The sequence below is a fragment of the Bufo bufo genome, chromosome 2 (assembly GCF_905171765.1).
Source record: "Bufo bufo chromosome 2, aBufBuf1.1, whole genome shotgun sequence".
Classification (NCBI taxonomy): Eukaryota; Metazoa; Chordata; class Amphibia; order Anura; family Bufonidae; genus Bufo; species Bufo bufo.
Genome location: NC_053390.1, coordinates 49,147,633 through 49,166,389, shown reverse-complemented (window position 1 = coordinate 49,166,389; position 18,757 = coordinate 49,147,633). Strand labels below are relative to the sequence as shown.

The window sequence follows — 18,757 nt, the reverse complement described above, 5'->3', positions numbered from 1 at the left end:
TGAGGGGGTACATATCTTGGCAAATAAACTGTGAAGGGTACACATATTTTGGGATATCTACTGTGAAGGGGGCACTTATCTTGGCATATGTACTGTGGGGGGCATATATCTTGGCATATCTACTGTGAGGGGCACATATCTTGGCATATCAACTGTGAAGGGGACACATATTTTGGGATATCTACTGTGAAGGGGGCACTTATCTTGGCATATCTACTGTGAGGGGGCACATATCTGTGAGTAGACCTGAGGGACTGAAACAATGGGTAGAAAATAAAAGTAGGCACATAAGGACTGATTCACATCAGTGGCGTGCCTAGGGAAGGGGCGGACCGTCCCGGGTGCCGGCTCTCAGGGGGGTGCCAGAAGCAATGACCGCTTCCATCAATACAGATGGAAGCGCTCATTGCTGGAGCGCTGACACCCACATGATGCGGCGAGGCACAGGAGCGCATAGTTCCCTGCCCCGCCGCCGATCACTGCCATGGGCTTCAGGCCAAGTAGGCCTGAGGCCTATGCGGTAGTGAAATCCCGGAGCAGGCATGCGTGATGACGTCATCACGCACGCCTGTGCCGGGATGCAGCATAGTGAAGTGTGAGTGCCTGCCATCACACACCTGCACATAGGTGAGTATTTTGCTTTTAGTTTTTTGTTTTATTTTATTTTATGTGCCAACTTTGGGGGACATGGGACACAGAAGGACATGTAAAGAGACAGTACATCAGGGGTAAATTGCAGTATGGGGGCAAAGTATTATGGGAGGGATTACTATCTGGGGCAAATTATTATGGGAGGGATTACTATGTGGGGGCAAATTAATATATGGGGCAATGTGAGAGAAACTACGGTGTGGGGCAGTGTGGGGCAAATTACTATGTGGGGCAAATTACTGTGTGGGGCAAATTACTGTGTGGGGCAAATCACTGTATGGGGTCAATGTGGGGAAAACTACTGTGTGTGGGGGCAGTGTCGGGCAAATTACTGTGTGGGGGAAATTACTGTGTTGGGGGCAGTTTGGGGGAAATTACTGTATGGGGGAAACTATGTGGGGGCAGTGTGGGGGAAACTACTGTAAGGGGCAGTGTGGGGAAATTACTGTGTGGTGCAAATTACTATATGGGGCAGTGTGGGGGAAATTACTGTGTGGGGCAGTGTGGGGGAAATTACTGTGGGGGGCAATGTGTGGGGGAAACTATTGTATGAGGGCAGTGTGAGGGAAACTACTGTATGGGGGCAGTGTGGGGGAAATTACTGTGTGGGGGAAAGTGTGGGGGAAACTACTGTATGAGGACAGTTGGGGGAAATTACTATATGGGGGCGGTGTGGGGCACATTACTGTGTGGGGGGGTGGCAAATTACTATGGGGGAAACTACTGTATGGGGCAGTGCGGGGGAAATTACTGTGTGGGGGCAATTACTGTGTGGAGGCAGTGTGGGGGAAACTACTGTATGGGGGCAGTGTAGGGGAAATTACTGTAAGGGACAGTGTGGGGAAAACTACTGTATGGGGGCAGTGTGTTGGAAACTACTGTATGGGGCAGTGTGGGGGAAATTACTACATGGGGGCAGTTTGGGGGAAATTACTATATGGGGGCAGTGTGGGCCAAATTACTGTGTGGGGGGGTGGGCGGAAAATTACTATGGGGGGCAGTGTAGAGGAAACTACTGTATGGGAGTAGTGTGGGGGAAATTACTGTGTGGATCCAGTGTGGGGGAAATTACTGTGTGGGGGAAACTACTGTATGAGGACAGTTGGGGGAAATTACTATATGGGGGCGGTGTGGGGCAAATTACTGTGTGTGGGGGGTGGCAAATTACTATGGGGGCAGTGTGGAGGAAACTACTGTATGGGACAGTGTGGGGAAAATTACTGTGTGGAGGCAGTGTGTGGGAAATTACTGTGTGGGGGCAGTGTGGGGGAAATTACTGTGTGGGGGAAAGTGTGGGGGAAACTACTGTATGAGGACAGTTGGGGGAAATTACTATATGGGGGCGGTGTGGGGCACATTACTGTGTGGGGGGGTGGCAAATTACTATGGGGGAAACTACTGTATGGGGCAGTGCGGGGGAAATTACTGTGTGGGGGCAATTACTGTGTGGAGGCAGTGTGGGGGAAACTACTGTATGGGGGCAGTGTAGGGGAAATTACTGTAAGGGACAGTGTGGGGAAAACTACTGTATGGGGGCAGTGTGTTGGAAACTACTGTATGGGGCAGTGTGGGGGAAATTACTACATGGGGGCAGTTTGGGGGAAATTACTATATGGGGGCAGTGTGGGCCAAATTACTGTGTGGGGGGGGTGGGCGGAAAATTACTATGGGGGGCAGTGTAGAGGAAACTACTGTATGGGAGTAGTGTGGGGGAAATTACTGTGTGGATCCAGTGTGGGGGAAATTACTGTGTGGGGGAAACTACTGTATGAGGACAGTTGGGGGAAATTACTATATGGGGGCGGTGTGGGGCAAATTACTGTGTGTGGGGGGTGGCAAATTACTATGGGGGCAGTGTGGAGGAAACTACTGTATGGGACAGTGTGGGGAAAATTACTGTGTGGAGGCAGTGTGTGGGAAATTACTGTGTGGGGGCAGTGTGGGGGAAATTACTGTGTGGGGGCAGTGTGGGGGAAATTACTGTGTGGGGGCAGTGTGGGGGAAATTACTGTGTGGGGGCAGTGTGGGGGAAATTACTGTATGGGGGCAGTGTGGGGGAAATTACTGTGTGGAGGCAGTGTGGGGGAAATTACTGTGTGGAGGCAGTGTGGGGGAAATTACTGTGTGGAGGCAGTGTGGGGGAAATTACTGTGTGGAGGCAGTGTGGGGGAAATTACTGTGTGGAGGCAGTGTGGGGGAAATTACTGTGTGGAGGCAGTGTGGGGGAAATTACTGTGTGGGGGCAGTGTGGGGGAAATTACTGTGTGGGGGCAGTGTGGGGGAAATTACTGTGTAGAGGCAGTGTGGGGGAAATTACTGTGTGGGGGCAGTGTGGGGGAAATTACTGTGTGGGGGCAGTGTGGGGGAAATTACTGTGTGGAGGCAGTGTGGGGGAAATTACTGTGTGGGGGCAGTGTGGGGGAAATTACTGTGTGGGGGCAGTGTGGGGGAAATTACTGTGTAGAGGCAGTGTGGGGGAAATTACTGTGTAGAGGCAGTGTGGGGGAAACTACTGTATGGAGGCAGTGTGGGGGAAATTACTGTGTGGGGGCAGTGTGGGGGAAATTACTGTGTGGGGCAGTGTGGGGGAAATTACTGTGTAGAGGCAGTGTGGGGGAAATTACTATATGGGGGCGGTGTGGGGCAAATTACTGTGTGTGGGGGGTGGCAAATTACTATGGGGGCAGTGTGGAGGAAACTACTGTATGGGACAGTGTGGGGAAAATTACTGTGTGGAGGCAGTGTGTGGGAAATTACTGTGTGGGGGCAGTGTGGGGGAAATTACTGTGTGGGGGCAGTGTGGGGGAAATTACTGTGTGGGGGCAGTGTGGGGGAAATTACTGTATGGGGGCAGTGTGGGGGAAATTACTGTGTGGAGGCAGTGTGGGGGAAATTACTGTGTGGAGGCAGTGTGGGGGAAATTACTGTGTGGAGGCAGTGTGGGGGAAATTACTGTGTGGAGGCAGTGTGGGGGAAATTACTGTGTGGAGGCAGTGTGGGGGAAATTACTGTGTGGAGGCAGTGTGGGGGAAATTACTGTGTGGGGGCAGTGTGGGGGAAATTACTGTGTGGGGGCAGTGTGGGGGAAATTACTGTGTAGAGGCAGTGTGGGGGAAATTACTGTGTGGGGGCAGTGTGGGGGAAATTACTGTGTGGGGGCAGTGTGGGGGAAATTACTGTGTGGAGGCAGTGTGGGGGAAATTACTGTGTGGGGGCAGTGTGGGGGAAATTACTGTGTGGGGGCAGTGTGGGGGAAATTACTGTGTAGAGGCAGTGTGGGGGAAATTACTGTGTAGAGGCAGTGTGGGGGAAACTACTGTATGGAGGCAGTGTGGGGGAAATTACTGTGTGGGGGCAGTGTGGGGGAAATTACTGTGTGGGGCAGTGTGGGGGAAATTACTGTGTAGAGGCAGTGTGGGGGAAATTACTGTGTAGAGGCAGTGTGGGGGAAACTACTGTATGGAGGCAGTGTGGGGGAAATTACTGTGTGGGGGCAGTGTGGGGGAAATTACTGTATGGGGGCAGTGTGGGGGAAATTACTGTGTGGGGGCAGTGTGGGGGAAATTACTGTGTGGGGGCAGTGTGGGGGAAATTACTGTGTGGGGGCAGTGTGGGGGAAATTACTGTGTGGGGGCAGTGTGGGGGAAATTACTGTGTGGGGGCAGTGTGGGGGAAATTACTGTGTGGGGGCAGTGTGGGGGAAATTACTGTGTGGGGGCAGTGTGGGGGAAATTACTGTGTGGGGGCAGTGTGGGGGAAATTACTGTATGGGGGCAGTTTGGGGGAAATTACTGTATGGGGGCAGTGTGGGGGAAATTACTGTATGGGGGCAGTGTGGGGGAAATTACTGTATGGGGGCAGTGTGGGGGAAATTACTGTGTAGAGGCAGTGTGGGGGAAACTACTGTATGGGGCAGTGTAGGGGAAATTACTGTAAGGGGCAGTGTGGGGGAAATTACTGTATGGGGGCTGCGTGGGGGAAACTACTGTATGGGGGCTGCGTGGGGGAAACTACTGTATGGGGGCAGTGTAGGGGAAATTACTGTAAGGGGCAGTGTAGGGGAAATTACTGTATGGGGGCTGTGTGGGGGAAATTACTATATGGGGCAGTGTGGGTGAAATTACTATATGGGGCAGTGTGGGGGAAACTACTGTATGGGGCAGTGTGGGGGAAATTACTGTGTGGAGACAGTGTGTGGGAAATTACTATATGGGGGCGGTGTGGGACAAATTACTGTGTGGGGGGGTCAAATTACAATGGGGGGCAGTGTGGGGGAAACTACTGTGTGGGGCAAATTACTATGGGGGCAGTGTGTGGAAATTACTGTGTGGGGGCAAATTACTATGGGGGCAGTGTGGGGGAAACTACTGTGTGGGGCAATTACTATATGGGGCAGTGTGGGGGAAATTACTGGTTGAGGGGGCAAATTACTATGGGGGATTACTATGGGGCAGTGTGAGGGAAATTACTATATGGGGGCAGTGTGGGGGGCGTTGCTATTGGGGAGGCACTGTAGGGGCAATTCTATTATTTCTGGGGACACTATACAGGGATTATTGCCTGGAGCACAATATAGGGTGTTATTATTACTGGGGGTCTCTAGGGGACATTATAACTGCCGTGGACACTATAGGGTCATTTGGGGTCATTTATCAAACTGGTGTAACGCAGAACTGGCTTAGTTGCCCATAGCAGCCAATCAGATTCCACCTTTCATTTTTGACAGCTCTTTTGGAAATCCAGTTCTACTTTACACCAGTTTGAAAAATGACCCCAATTATGTCTACTGGGGTCACTATTTTTTCAGCAGTATAGGACCTGGGGCATTGGGGGGCACAACTGGCACAGTATTGGGGGTGGCAGCAGGATGACATTGTCGGGACACCAGGATGGGGGGGTTGATGGAAAAACTGAGAAATTGAGAAATCTAACGTGTCTGTGTTACAAACTCTGTAGAGACGAGATGCGGCTGAAAGAATTTCTCATGGCGGTCTGGGTCTAACGTAGGAGAAGAGGAAAGAGAAGGTCTACATGACAGGAGATGTCCCTGGATGTAAGAGGTATGTGGTCAAGTATTGGGGAACGGGGGTGCCAGAAAAAGTACCCGTCCCGGGTGCCAAACACCCTGGGCACGCCACTGATTCACATATATCCGCTCTGTAGCTCTGTGTAAGGTATTTAATCTATAATACATGCAGTTTCATTGCTGTAAGCGCCGTGCAGAATGCCACAAGGGGGCCCTCTGAGACTTTATCGCCCCAAGGGCCCACATGAACCCGGAGCCGGCCGTGCAGGTCAAAAACACAGAACACGAGCAGATCTTTCTATTATACCTTATCTCTGTGTAGGCTCCACTCCTAGTTTTGGCTCACAAATTCACTGATGGAAATCACTGATCAAACACTGAGGTGTGAACTAGGCTGCTTTCACAAAGTCAGTGTTTGATCAGCGATTCTGAGCCAAAACCAGATGCAGGTCAAAAACACAGAACAGGAGCAAATCCTTCTGTTATACCTTATCTTTGTGGAGGCTCCACTCCTGGTTTTGGCTCACAATCACTGATGGAAATCACTGATCAAACACTGATTGTGCAAAAGCTGCCTTAAAGGGCATCTGTCAGCAGTTTTGTACCCATGACACTGGCTGACCTGTTACATGTGCTCTTGACTGTAGAAGGCATCCGTGTTGGTCCCATGTTCCTATGTGGCCGCATTGCTGAGAAAAATGATGTTTTATTATATGCAAATTAACCTCTAGGAGCAACGGGGGCGTTGCCGTTACACCTAGAGGCTCCGCTCTCTCTGGAACTGCAGCACCCTCTGCACTTTGATTGACAGCGCCAGGAGTGTAAATGTGATCACACCTGGTCCTGTCAACCAAAGTGCAGAGGGCGCAGCAGTTGCAGAGAGCGCGGAGCCTCTAGGTGTAACGGCAACGCCCCCGTTGCTCCTAGAGGCTCGTTTGCATATATGAAAACCTTGTTTTTCTTAGCAATGAGGACACATATGAACATGGGATCAACACAGATGCCTTCAGCTGCCAAGCGCACATGTAACAGGTCAGCCAGTGTCCTAGGTACAAAACTGCTGACAGATGCCCTTTAAACTGTGACTATAAGGGGTTAAAGAGGTTCAGCAGGAAAGATGAGGTGGGTTCAAGAGATTGCGCATGTTCCAGGGGGAGGAATATTTATGGACCTGTCCATAACAGAAGTGACTTCACGTCCATAGCCCACGACGGAAACCCTTTAAAGGAAGGGGAGGGTCGCGTTCTCGGGGGACTGATCCACGCAAATTCGGGATAAAAATAAATTACAAACCTTCTCCTGCAGGCGTGACCTGTGTAATTCAGGTGGGTTTGCTGGACCTATGGGTCGGGTAACCCCTTTAACCCAGCGATGCTGAGGTAAACTGCAGTGGAGCTTTAAGCAATTCTGATTGGTGCTATCCCGACCATGTACCCCTATGTAGAGACAACCATATCTGCTCCGGTGCTGGCGGAGGACGAGGGGACTGCAGTGTTCTCCGGTGGTCACTGCCTAATCTCACATACTGTATCTCCAGTTCTCCAAACCTCTAGACCAGGGATGGTTGCTCTCCAGCTGTTGTAAAACTACAACTCCCAGCATGCAAACCCAGCATGCCTACAGCAGGGCATGGCGGGAATTGTAGTTTTACAACAGCTGGAGAGCCGCAGGTTGGCCAGCCCTGGTCTAGACACCTTCACGCCTGGGGCTGCCTCCCTGTGACTTACCGCCCCTTTCATTGAGAGTCCCCACTTACCTTACTGGGAGCATGGCTCCTTCCAGTCGCCCAGCAGAAGGTGATCACTGGTCCGTCCCATTACCTGGGGCTCAGTCAGTAGGACTGACAGTTGGTAACGCCCCCTAGTGACTCCCACTCACCTGTAATGCTGACAGTTTCCAAGTCTCATTCTGCTTTGTCTCTATTAACCCTTTCAAAAGACTCGTTCCTTGAAAGCCTGCAGCACAGTCGAGCCTTTCTACGCTGACAGGTGTCCAATTCTAGATGGAAACATAGCATTCTGGGGCTGGCAGCTCTGCCGCAGCTGGGGGGTCGTACCTGTGGAGCAGGATTCCATGGTCTGCAGGTCTAGCTGACGCATTGCTGGTCCCAGCACCATGTCATGGTAGAAAATCTGGTTGCATCCAGGTCAAAGCTGCTCAAGGATTTAAAAAAATGATCTTCCCAGGGTGGCCGCTCCTGTTCCTCTTAACTCTTTCCTTTCCAGAGCACACAGCTTAGAGGGAGCAGGTATCTGAATCAACCACTCCCAGGCGAGAGAGAGTACAAAGTTCAGCTCTCCCTCTGGTTTCAGGCTCCTTTCTCCGCGTCTCATCCACGATCACGAATCTCTGTCGTTCTCCCATCTGCGAAAATGAATGAGACCTTCCCAGGAGTCGGTGACATCATCCACTGATTTCCATACACAGCCCTGGCCGCAGGCGTGGCCGGGAGGACTCGTACATAAGGCAGAGCAGGTTTCCTGGAGCAGCGCCCAATAACTGCCGAAAACAAATTACAGTCTCCTAATTACTGTATTAATAAGATTATAAACCTCCTGCCTTGTGGTGGACACACCGTGAAACCCTCCCTCATTGATTTGTATTATTTATTTATTATTATTATTATTATTATTATTATTATTAATTATATTTATTTATATTTGTTGTATTAGCAGTAGATATTTATATATTATTTATATATTAGTAGCAATAGATTATATTATCATATGATTATATTATTATATTATTACTATTAGTATTATCATTATATACTTATATTATTTGTTGTAGTAGTATTATATGATTACATTATTATTATTAGTAGTTTGTTATATTATTATTATTATAATATTATTTAATATTATATTCTATGAATGTTATTGTTAGTATATTTTATTATTGCATACTTATATTATTTGTAGTAGTATATTGCAATATTATTATTATTATCATTAGTATTACTATACTATATTTAGTAGTACATTATATTAAAATATGATTAGATTATTATTAATATTAGTAGTAGTATATTATATTTTATATGACTATATTATTCTTATTCATAGTAGTAATATATTGTGATTGTGTTAGGCTACTTTCACACTAGCGTTCGGAGCGGATCCGCTCCGATAATGCAGACGTTCGCATCCGTTCAGAACGGATGCGTCTGCATTAAAACTTAGAAAATTTTCTAAGTGTGAAAGTTGTCTGAGCGGATCCGTTCAGACTTTACATTGTAAGTCAATGGGGAACGGATCCGCTTGAAGATTGAGCCATATGGTGTCATCTTCAAGCGGATCCGTCCCCATTGACTTACATTGTAAGTCTGGACGGATCCGCTCGCCTCCGCACGGCCAGGCGGACACCCGAACACTGCAAGCAGCGTTCAGGTGTCCGCTCACTGAGCGGAGCGGAGGCTGAACGCTGGCAGGCGGATGCATTCTCAGTGGATCCGTCTCCATTGAGAATGCATTGGGGCCAGACGGATGCGTTCGGGGCCGCTCGTGAGCCCCTTCAAACGGTGCGCACGAGCGGACACCCGAACGCTAGTGTGAAAGTAGCCTTATTATTATCATTATATTATTATATTATTGTATGCGGATATTATTATCAGTAGTAGTATATTATATTATTATATGATTATACTATTAAATAGTAGGAAATTATATGAATATATATTATTAGTAGTAGTAGTATATTTAGTGATTATATTATCAGTAGTATATTATTATATAGTTATTATATGGTTGTATTAGTAGTAGTATATTATATACAGTATATAGTACAATATATATTATCAGATATATTACATTATTTGATTATATTATTATTAGTAGTGATAATATTAGTGTATAATATTACTGCTATTATAGTAATTGAGGATCTGGGACTATCAACAATGCCCAGAACCAGAAGGCGGCACTTGTCTCCCTTTCTCTATTTTCCAAAACAAAGCACTCCTTGTCCTTGAAAGGTGATCACTCACCTCTCTGTAGCTGTGATCTGTTGAACTGTGAACTCTCGCCTTGTAACAAATGAAAACTACAACTCCCAGTATGCTCTGACCCCTGACCCCAGCCCCTAGACAGTTCATTATATCTTCTTATCCCTGCAGGGGCACTATAGGGAAAGTGACCAGGGGTGCTCGGCCTCCATGTAAGCAGGTGCATCCCTGCACAGATCCCAGTTTACAAGTCCGCTTATAGGAAACTATTGGTTCGATTGCAAGTTGGAAATGAGGTCAAATTGTGAAAATGACCAGTTCTTTGTGAATTGCAGCATTTCTCATCAGATCTTTGTCCTTTGAAGTTTATCAATGAAATGAATTATCATTGTATTCATCTAAAAATTCTAAAGCATTTATTGGTATATGAGTGCAATGATAAACCTCAGTTACCAGTCAGCAAAGGTATTGACCTACAGATAACCAATTTAACCACCTCAGCTCCCCTAGCTTAAACCCCCTTAATGACCAGACCACTTTTTACAATTCTGCACTACACTACTTTCAAGGTTTATTGCTCGGTCATACAACTTACCACCCAAATTAATTTTACCTCCTTTTCTTCTCACGAATAGAGCTTTCATTTGGTGGTATTTCATTGCTGCTGACATTTTAACTTTTTTTGTTATTAATCGAAATTGACCAAAATTTTTGCAAAAAAATGACATTTTTCACTTTCAGTTGTAAAATTTTTCAAACAAAACTAAATTTCTATATAAATTTTTCTCTAAATGTATTGTTCTACATGTCTTTGATAAAAAAAAATGCAATAAGAGTATATTTATTGGTTTGCGCAAAAGTTATAGCGTTTACAAACTATGGTACAAAAATGTGAATTTCCGCATTTTGAAGCAGCTCTGATTTTCTGAGCACCTGTCATGTTTCCTGAGGTTCTACAATGGCCAGACAGTAGAAACACCCCACAAATGACCCCATTTCGGAAAGTAGACACCCTAAGGTATTCGCTGATGGGCATAGTGAGTTCATAGAAGTTTTTATTTTTTGTCAAAAGTTAGCGGAAAATGATGATTCTTTTTTTTTTTTTTTTTTCTTACAAAGTCTCATATTCCACTAACTTGTGACAAAAAATATAAACTTCCATGAACTCACTATGCCCATCACGAAATACCTTGGGGTGTCTTCTTTCCAAAATGGGGTCACTTATGGGGTATTTATACTGCCCTGGCATTTTAGGGGACCTAAAGCGTGAGAAGAAGTCTGGAATCCAAATGCCTAAAAAATGCCCTGTGAAATCCTAAAGGTGCTCTTTAGAATTTGGGCCCCTTTGGGCACCTAGGCTGCAAAAAAGTGTCACACATGTGGTATCGCCGTACTCAGAAGAAGTAGGGCAATGTGTTTTGGGGTGTATTTTTACATATACCCATGCTGGGTGAGAGAAATATCTCTCTAAAAGTCAACTTTTCCCATTTTTTATACAAAGTTGTCATTTTAGAGAGATATTTCTCTCACCCAGCATGGGTACATGTAAAAAGACACCCCAAAACACATTGCCCAACTTCTCCTGAGAACGGAGATACCACATGTGTGACACTTTTTTGCAGCCTAGGTGCGCAAAGGGGCCCAAATTATAAAGAGCACCTTTAGGAATTCACAGGGCATTTTTTACGCATTTGGATTCCAAATTACTTCTCACGCTTTAGGGCCCCTAAAATGCCAGGGCAGTATAAATACCACACAAGTGACCCCATTTTGGAAAGAAGACACCCCAAGGTATTCCATGAGGGGTATGGCGAGTTCATAGAATTTTTTTTTTTTGGCACAAGTTAGCGGAAAATGATATTTTTTTTCTTTTATTTTTTTTTATTTTTTTTCTCTTACAAAGTCTCATATTCCACTAACTTGTGACAAAAAATAAAATTTTACATGAACTCGCCATGCCCCTCACGAAATACCTTGTGGTGTCTTCTTTCCAAAATGGGGTCACTTGTGGGGTATTTATACTGCCCTGGCATTTTAGGGGCCCTAAAGCGTGACAAGAAGTCTGGAATCGAAATGTCTAAAAAATTTTTACGCATTTGGATTCCATGAGGGGTATGGTGAGTTCATGTGAGATTTTATTTTTTGTCACAAGTTAGTGGAATATGAGACTTTGTAAGAAAAAACAAAAAAAATAAATAAATCTATTTCCGCTAACTTGTGACAAAAAAAAATCTTCTATGAACTCGCCATGCCCCTCAAAAGTGATCTTTTTATAGCGCCGCAGCGATTTTACAGTGTTTTTGCAGTGATTAAAAAAAAAAAATTCTGTCACTGCGGTGGGGCGGACTGAACGCAAGTGTGCGCACAAGATCAGGCCTGATAGGGCGAACACTGCATTTTTTGTAGAGCCTATAGAACATGTCCTATTCTTGTCCGCAATTGCGGACAAGAAAAGGCATTTTCTATATAGTTCTGGCAATGTGCGGATCCGAAGGCACATTGCCAGTGTCTGTGTTTTGCAGATCCGCGGTGTCCGTGTTTTGCGGATCCGTGGATCCGCAAAACACATACGGGCGTCTGAATGGAGCCTTACAGGGGGGTGATCAATGACAGGGGGGTGATCAGGGAGTCTATATGGGGTGATCACCCCCCTGTCATTGATCACCCCCCTGTAAGGCTCCATTCAGACGTCCGTATGTGTTTTGCGGATCCGCGGATCCGATCCGTAGATCCGCGGATCCGCAAAACACATACGGACGTCTGAATGGAGCCTTACAGGGGGGTGATCAATAACAGGGGGGTGATCAGGGAGTCTAATATGGGGTGATCAGGGGTTAATAAGTGACAGGTGGGGGGGTGTAGTGTAGTGTGGTGATTGGTGCTACTTATTACTGAGCTGCCTGTGTCCTCTGGTGGTCGATCCAAGAAAAAGGGACCACCAGAGGACCAGGTAGCAAGTATATTAGACGCTGTTATCAAAACAGCGTCTAATATACCTTTCAGGGGTTAAAAAAATCGGATCTACAGCCTGCCAGCGAATGATCGCCGCTGGCAGGCTGTAGATCAGCTCGTTTACCTGCAGTTCCTGTGAACGCGCGCGCCTGTGTGTGCGCGTTCACAGGAAATCTCGCGTCTCACAAGATGACGCGCCGGCGCGTCGAAGAGGAATAAATCGACCGCCTCCGGCACGCAATCCTGCGTTAGGCGGTCCGGAGGCGGTTAAAGAGCACCTGTCAGCAGGATCTACTCTGTTAAACCAGATAGCCTGCCTGATAGGGTTGTTCCTGCTGATTAAAATGATACCCGTCTTGTGCAAATCGGTTACAGCGTTCCAGAGAAAGAAAGACTTATTTTCTATGCAGTTGAAGGCTTCAGTGTATGGAGGGGCGTGGCAAGCACTTAAGAGCTGAGGTGCACCGAGTAGATAGGCCCCGCCCCCAGTGCACTGAAACCCTTAATTACATAAAGACTGAAAGTCTTTTTTTGGATCCGCAATACACGGGCACCGTTTCGTGTGCATTCCGCATCACGGATGCGGACACGTTCACTTCAATGGGTCCGCAAATCCGGAGATACGGAATGGTGCAGAACGGAAGCGCGGAACGGAACCCTACGGGAGCACTACGGAGTGCTTTCGTGGGGTTTCGTCCCGTACTTTCGTTCCGCAAAAAGATAGAACATGTCCGGCGGTATCTATTTGCGGAACGGCCGGATCGCGGACCCATTATAGTGAATGGGTCCGCGATCGGCGGCGGCTGCCCCACGGAGGGTGTTCATGCATTGCGGGCCGCAGCACGACCACGGGGCGCACACGTTCGCGTGCAGGAGGCCTTTTCCTGAGAGATCCACAACCGATTTTCACACGGCAGGTATCATTTTACTCAGCAGAATCAACTCTACCAGGCAATATGACCGGTTTAACGGAGTTTATCTTGTAGATAGGTGTCTGACCCTTGTTTGTCCCATTTTTTTGAATGTCAGACAACCCCTTTAACCTTTGAGCAATTCACATTTTTCACAGGAGTATCATGGTGACAGTAATGGCCAGTTCGCCGTGTTTTCCCGCGAACACATGCGGGCTGCTATCTTAACTCACAAGTCCGGCGATGCACAGGTAATTCCTTACCTGTGCCTGTGTCGGGAGCCGGTCTGAAACAAATGCGGTCACCGGGAGCAGGCAGTTCTGAGAACAGCCCGATGAAGGCCCCCGGTGGCTGTTCTCAGAACTGCCTGCTCCCGGTGACCGCATTTGTTTCAGACTGGCTCGCGCACAGGCACCGGTAAGGGCTTACCTGTGCATCGCCGGACTTGTGAGTCAAGATAGCAGCTTCTCGTTGTGGATCCGTGCTTGTATTCATAGGGTAGTTTTTGTTCAGACCGCACCAAGAAAGGTTTGATCCAGACCAGGGGGGGGGGATAATATTTATTTTCCAAGAGACACAGCATTGTTTGGAGACTTACATTTTAAGAAATGCTTATTGGGTAAAAGCATTCAAATTAGATCATATCAGCCAAACCGCAGACGCCCATCTGTAGACAGAAGTCTGTCGTTTGGCTGGTATCTGATTTGCATACTTTTTCCCTTGGAGCACTGATTGAAAAATAATATAGAAACATAGGGGGTCATTTACTAACAGAAATTCGCCTATTTTTGGCGTATTTCTGGCACAGATTGTGGCGCAAAGGTTATTTCCCTGCTCATGCCAGGTCTAAAAAAAGGGGGCATGGCATGGGTGGCGAAGGGCACAGTCTCATTTATCATTTTCTTTTCGTAGAAAAGACCGGCGTTATTAAGACCAGCGTCTAAAAAGCCAGCCTTAATAAAAGACCCCCATAAAATCCAGTTACATCCAGTTCAGTCTATCATCCTGTATTGTTGATTCAATTGGAGAGAAATGTCTAGTTCTCATGTTATCAGCTGTTTACCTCTCCCCTCATCTTGCTAATTGCTTTTCTATTTGAAATATGCTTTGAATCCATCCAGTTCTCCAATACAAGTCTATGCAGAGGGGAGGCGGGAGTAGTGAGCAGGAGCATTAGTGAGACGGGACTCATGGAGAGACAGCTACATAAGGAGTGTCCTAAATCCACAAGCATACAAGTCAGTACTTCTGTATAATGTTCTTCATGATCCTGGGGCTACTTCTGAATGAGTAAGAGAAGGTTGGGAAGCCGATTCTCCTCTTCTTTCTGTGTGCAGTAGATAGGAGCTAGTCTCCACCTACCATCTCTGGGAGAACTGCAAACTAGACATTCACCATGCACGGAGAGGTCCTGAAAATGTCAGATACAATTCATACAGGGGTCAGAGTGTTGTTCGTCATGTACACATATTGTACTATTGATTACTGCAGTGTTTGTTGAAAGGTTAGTTACACTGTGAATATTACAAATAAGGTTCTGCCTGAAACAGTACTTAACTCCCTTATAATACAAGGGTGTATGTCACCTGGATCATACACTGCTGTGTCTCTTCAATGAGAAACCGTACCTAAATCACTCCATGCTTTATCTAAGGCAGGTCATCTAGCAAATCAGCGTCCTTCTCTGTACTGAGGAGGGGCAAAAACCTGAAACAGCCCTGTCTACAGGAGGATAGGCTGGTAAAAGCAAATTTGCATAAAAACTTGACCCGGCTGCCTGAGAAGACGCTTCTGCCAGATTAGAAGACACCAGTATTACAATGACACGTAGGAGTTGGGGATCCTGCTACAGATTTTTTTATTGGGGCCCATAATCTTCTAATGATACCTCTGAAATCCTCTCGGATTGCAGCCTCCTAACAATTCTTCTTTGATATAAGTCAATTAATGGAATAAAGAGATGCGTAAACACGGCTGCAGTAATTAAACCGTATAGACATTCCTGTCTTTATGAGAACGTTCAAAATCTCCTCTCCCAGAGAGACAGAGGGGGGCAAGTCTGGGCACCGTCTCTGCAGCAGGTCCTGGCCACCACCCAGAACACCTCTGGAATAATCGTGAGTCTGGATTACTACAGCCCAGTCAATGGAACCAGTTTAAAGGGTTTCTCTCACCAGATTTAACCCTATTAAGCTAGCTGACATTAGCGATGTTCCTGCTCTAGAGGCTTCGTTCTCCCACCTTTGTCGCCTCCGTCCAAGTCCTGATTGACAGGGCCAGGCAGCGCTCACATCTGACTGCCAGCCCTGTGCTCTGGAGAAATCTCCCTCCATTTATTTTCTATGGGGCCGCCGAAAATAGCCGAGCGCTGGGCCCATAGAAGTAAATGAAAGCAGGGGCCGGTCATGCACGGTGCGCTCCCATTCAGCACTGTGTGGGGAGAGAACTTGGTGGTGACCACCACCCTGCGGGGCTCTGTTCCCAATATAGGTTCAGGTCCCAGAGGTGGGACCCGCACCTATAAGACAATGGGGGCATATCCTAGCTACCGTATATGCCCCCATTGGCTGAGAGGAGACAACCCCTTTAATGGAAATCAGCTTTCCATTCACTGAATTCCTGTGGTGCTTGTCTGGATTTTGTGTTGATCTGCCAACCTGAACAAGCACAGCTGTAGTGTAAAGCATGAAGGAGAGATAAAGCACCAGCCTGAGCCTATGATGAGATAGGGAGTGGATTTTAGGCCACCAGAGGTTCCCTGCAGCGCTGATGATGTGTTTACATAATTGGAGCAATGGATAATGAAGCGTTGGTTAAGAATGAATATGATATTTAATGAGTCTCTTTCTTCCTTAAGGCCCCTTTCACACGGGCGAGTATTCCGCGCGGATGCGATGCGTGAGTTGAACGTATTGCACCCGCACTGAATCCTGACCCATTCATTTCTATGGGGCTGTGCACATGAGCGGTGATTTTCACGCATCACTTGTGCGTTGCGTGAAAATCGCAGCATGCTCTATATTCTGCGTTTTTCACGCAACGCAGGCCGCATAGAATTGAATGGGGCTGCATGAAAATCGCAAGCATCTGCAAGCAAGTGCGGATGCGGTGCGATTTTCACGCACGGTTGCTAGGAGACGATCGGGATGGAGACCCGATCATTATTATTTTCCCTTGTAACATGGTTATAAGGGAAAATAATAGCATTCTGAATACAGAATGCATAGTACAATAGCGCTGGAGGGGTTAAAAAAAATAAAAAAATAATTTAACTCACCTTAATCCACTTGATCGCGGCCCGGCATCTCCTTAACAGGACCTGTGGTGAGCATTAATTACAGGTAAAGGACCTTTGGTGACGTCACTCCGGTCATCACATGATCCATCACAGAAGGAGATGCCGGGCTACACGATCAGGTGGACTAAGGTGAGTTAAATTATTATTATTATTTTTTTAACCCCTCCAGCGCTAGTTTACTATGCATTCTGTATTCAGAATGCTATTATTTTCCCTTATAACCATGTTATAAGGGGAAATAATTTACAATCTACAGAACACCGATCCCAAGCCCGAACTTCTGTGAAGAGGTTCGGGTTTGGGTACCAAACATGCGTGATTTTTCTTACGCGAGTGCAAAACGCATTACAATGTTTTGCACTTGCGCAGAAAAATCGCGGGTGTTTCCGCAACGCACCTGCACATTTTCCCGCAACGCCCGTGTGAACCCAGCCTAAGGGTGGATGTCCAAAGTAGGATCCTGAGGCACAACAGATGCAACAGCAATTAACTATATAACTTCCAATAGCTTTACCCCTCATTGCAGGGGTCTCTTGGTGATGAGCTGAGCAAATATGTCCCCAGCTGACACGTCCTCAACATTTATGTGGGCACTGTATATAGAGGCATTCACTGCTGGGCTGGCATTATTCATGGGACCACTCTGGCACTGTATATAGAGTTTACTGTCTGGCACTATTCATGGGGCCACTCTGGCACTGTATATGGAGGTACTCACTACACTGTGGGGCACTCTGGCACTATACTGTATATAGAGAAGTTTACTGTCTGGCACTGTTGATGGGGGCACTCTGGCACAGTGTATAGAGGTGGTTTCTGTCTGACACTGTTCATAGGGGTATTCTTTCCCTTTATATAGAAGCACTTACTGGTCTGGCATTGTTGATGGTGCACCCTGGCACTGTATATAGAGGAGTTCACTGTCTGGTACTGTTTACACAGTGTATAGAGGTGGTTTCTGTCTGGCACTGTTCATAGGGGCATTTTGACCCCATATATAGAAGCACTTACTGGGCTGGCATTGTTCTAGGGTGCACTCTAGCACTGTATATAGAGGTATTCATTATCTGGCACTGTATATAGAGGTATTCATTATCTAGCACTGTTTACGGGGGGGGGGGGGGGGGGACTCTGGCACTGTACTGTATATAGAGGAGTTCACTGTCTGACACTTTTGATGGGGACACCCTGGCTCAGTGTATAGAGGTGGTTTCTGTCTGGCACTGTTCATAGGTATTCAGGTATTCTGACCCTGCAATTAATGGTCTGGCATTGTTAGAGGGGGCACTCTGGTGCTGTATAAAAAGGAGTTTACTGTCTAGCACTAATTATGGCATCACTCTGGCACTTTATATGGAGGTACTCACTGTTTGGCACTTTTTATGGGGGCACTCTGGCACTGTGTATATAGGTGGTTTCTGTCTGGCACTGTTCATAGGGGCATTCTGACCCTGTATATAGAAGCACTTATTGGTCTGACATTGTTGAAGGGGGCACTCTGGCACTGTATATAGATGTGCTCACTGTCCCGCTTTGTTTACAGGGGCACTGTATATAGACAGTTCACTGGCACTGTATATGGGTGCGTTCTGACTCTGTATATAGAAACACTTACTGGCCTGGCACTGTTTGCAGGGGCCCTCTGGCACTGTATATAGGAAAGTTCACTGTCTGGCGCTATTCATGGGGACACTCTGGAACTGTATATAGAGGTGTTTTTTTGTCTGGTACTGTTCATAGGGTGTTCTGTATATAGAAGCACATACTGGTCTATCATTGTTTATGGGGGCACTCTGGCACTGTATATAGAGGAGTTCACTGTCTGGTACTGTTTATTGGGGCACTCTGACACAGTGTATAGAGGTAGTTTCTGACTGGCACTGTTCATAGGGGCATTTTGTCCCCATATATAGAGGCACTTACTGGGCTGGCATTGTTTCAGGGGGCACTCTGGCACTGTATATAGAGGTACTCAT

The 18,757-nt window shown here is 46.8% G+C and overlaps 1 protein-coding gene across 3 annotated transcripts in view; it reads right to left on the bottom strand.

The window, feature by feature from the left end:
- Window positions 1–8,025, bottom strand: part of CCDC68 (coiled-coil domain containing 68) — a 57,112-nt gene extending 49,087 nt beyond the window's left edge. The window contains exon 1 of one of the 3 annotated variants that reach the window (XM_040420147.1): window positions 7,556–8,025. Coding sequence is in view for 1 of the 3 variants with exons in the window: in XM_040420146.1 (XP_040276080.1) it covers window positions 7,734–7,794 (61 nt within the window). In the remaining 2 variants the exon portion in view is untranslated. Of the gene's footprint in view, window positions 1–7,433; window positions 7,479–7,555 lie in introns of those variants that run through there. The other 2 variants (XM_040420146.1, XM_040420149.1) reach the window with 2 other exon arrangements.
- Between the last annotated feature and the right edge of the window lie 10,732 nt (window positions 8,026–18,757).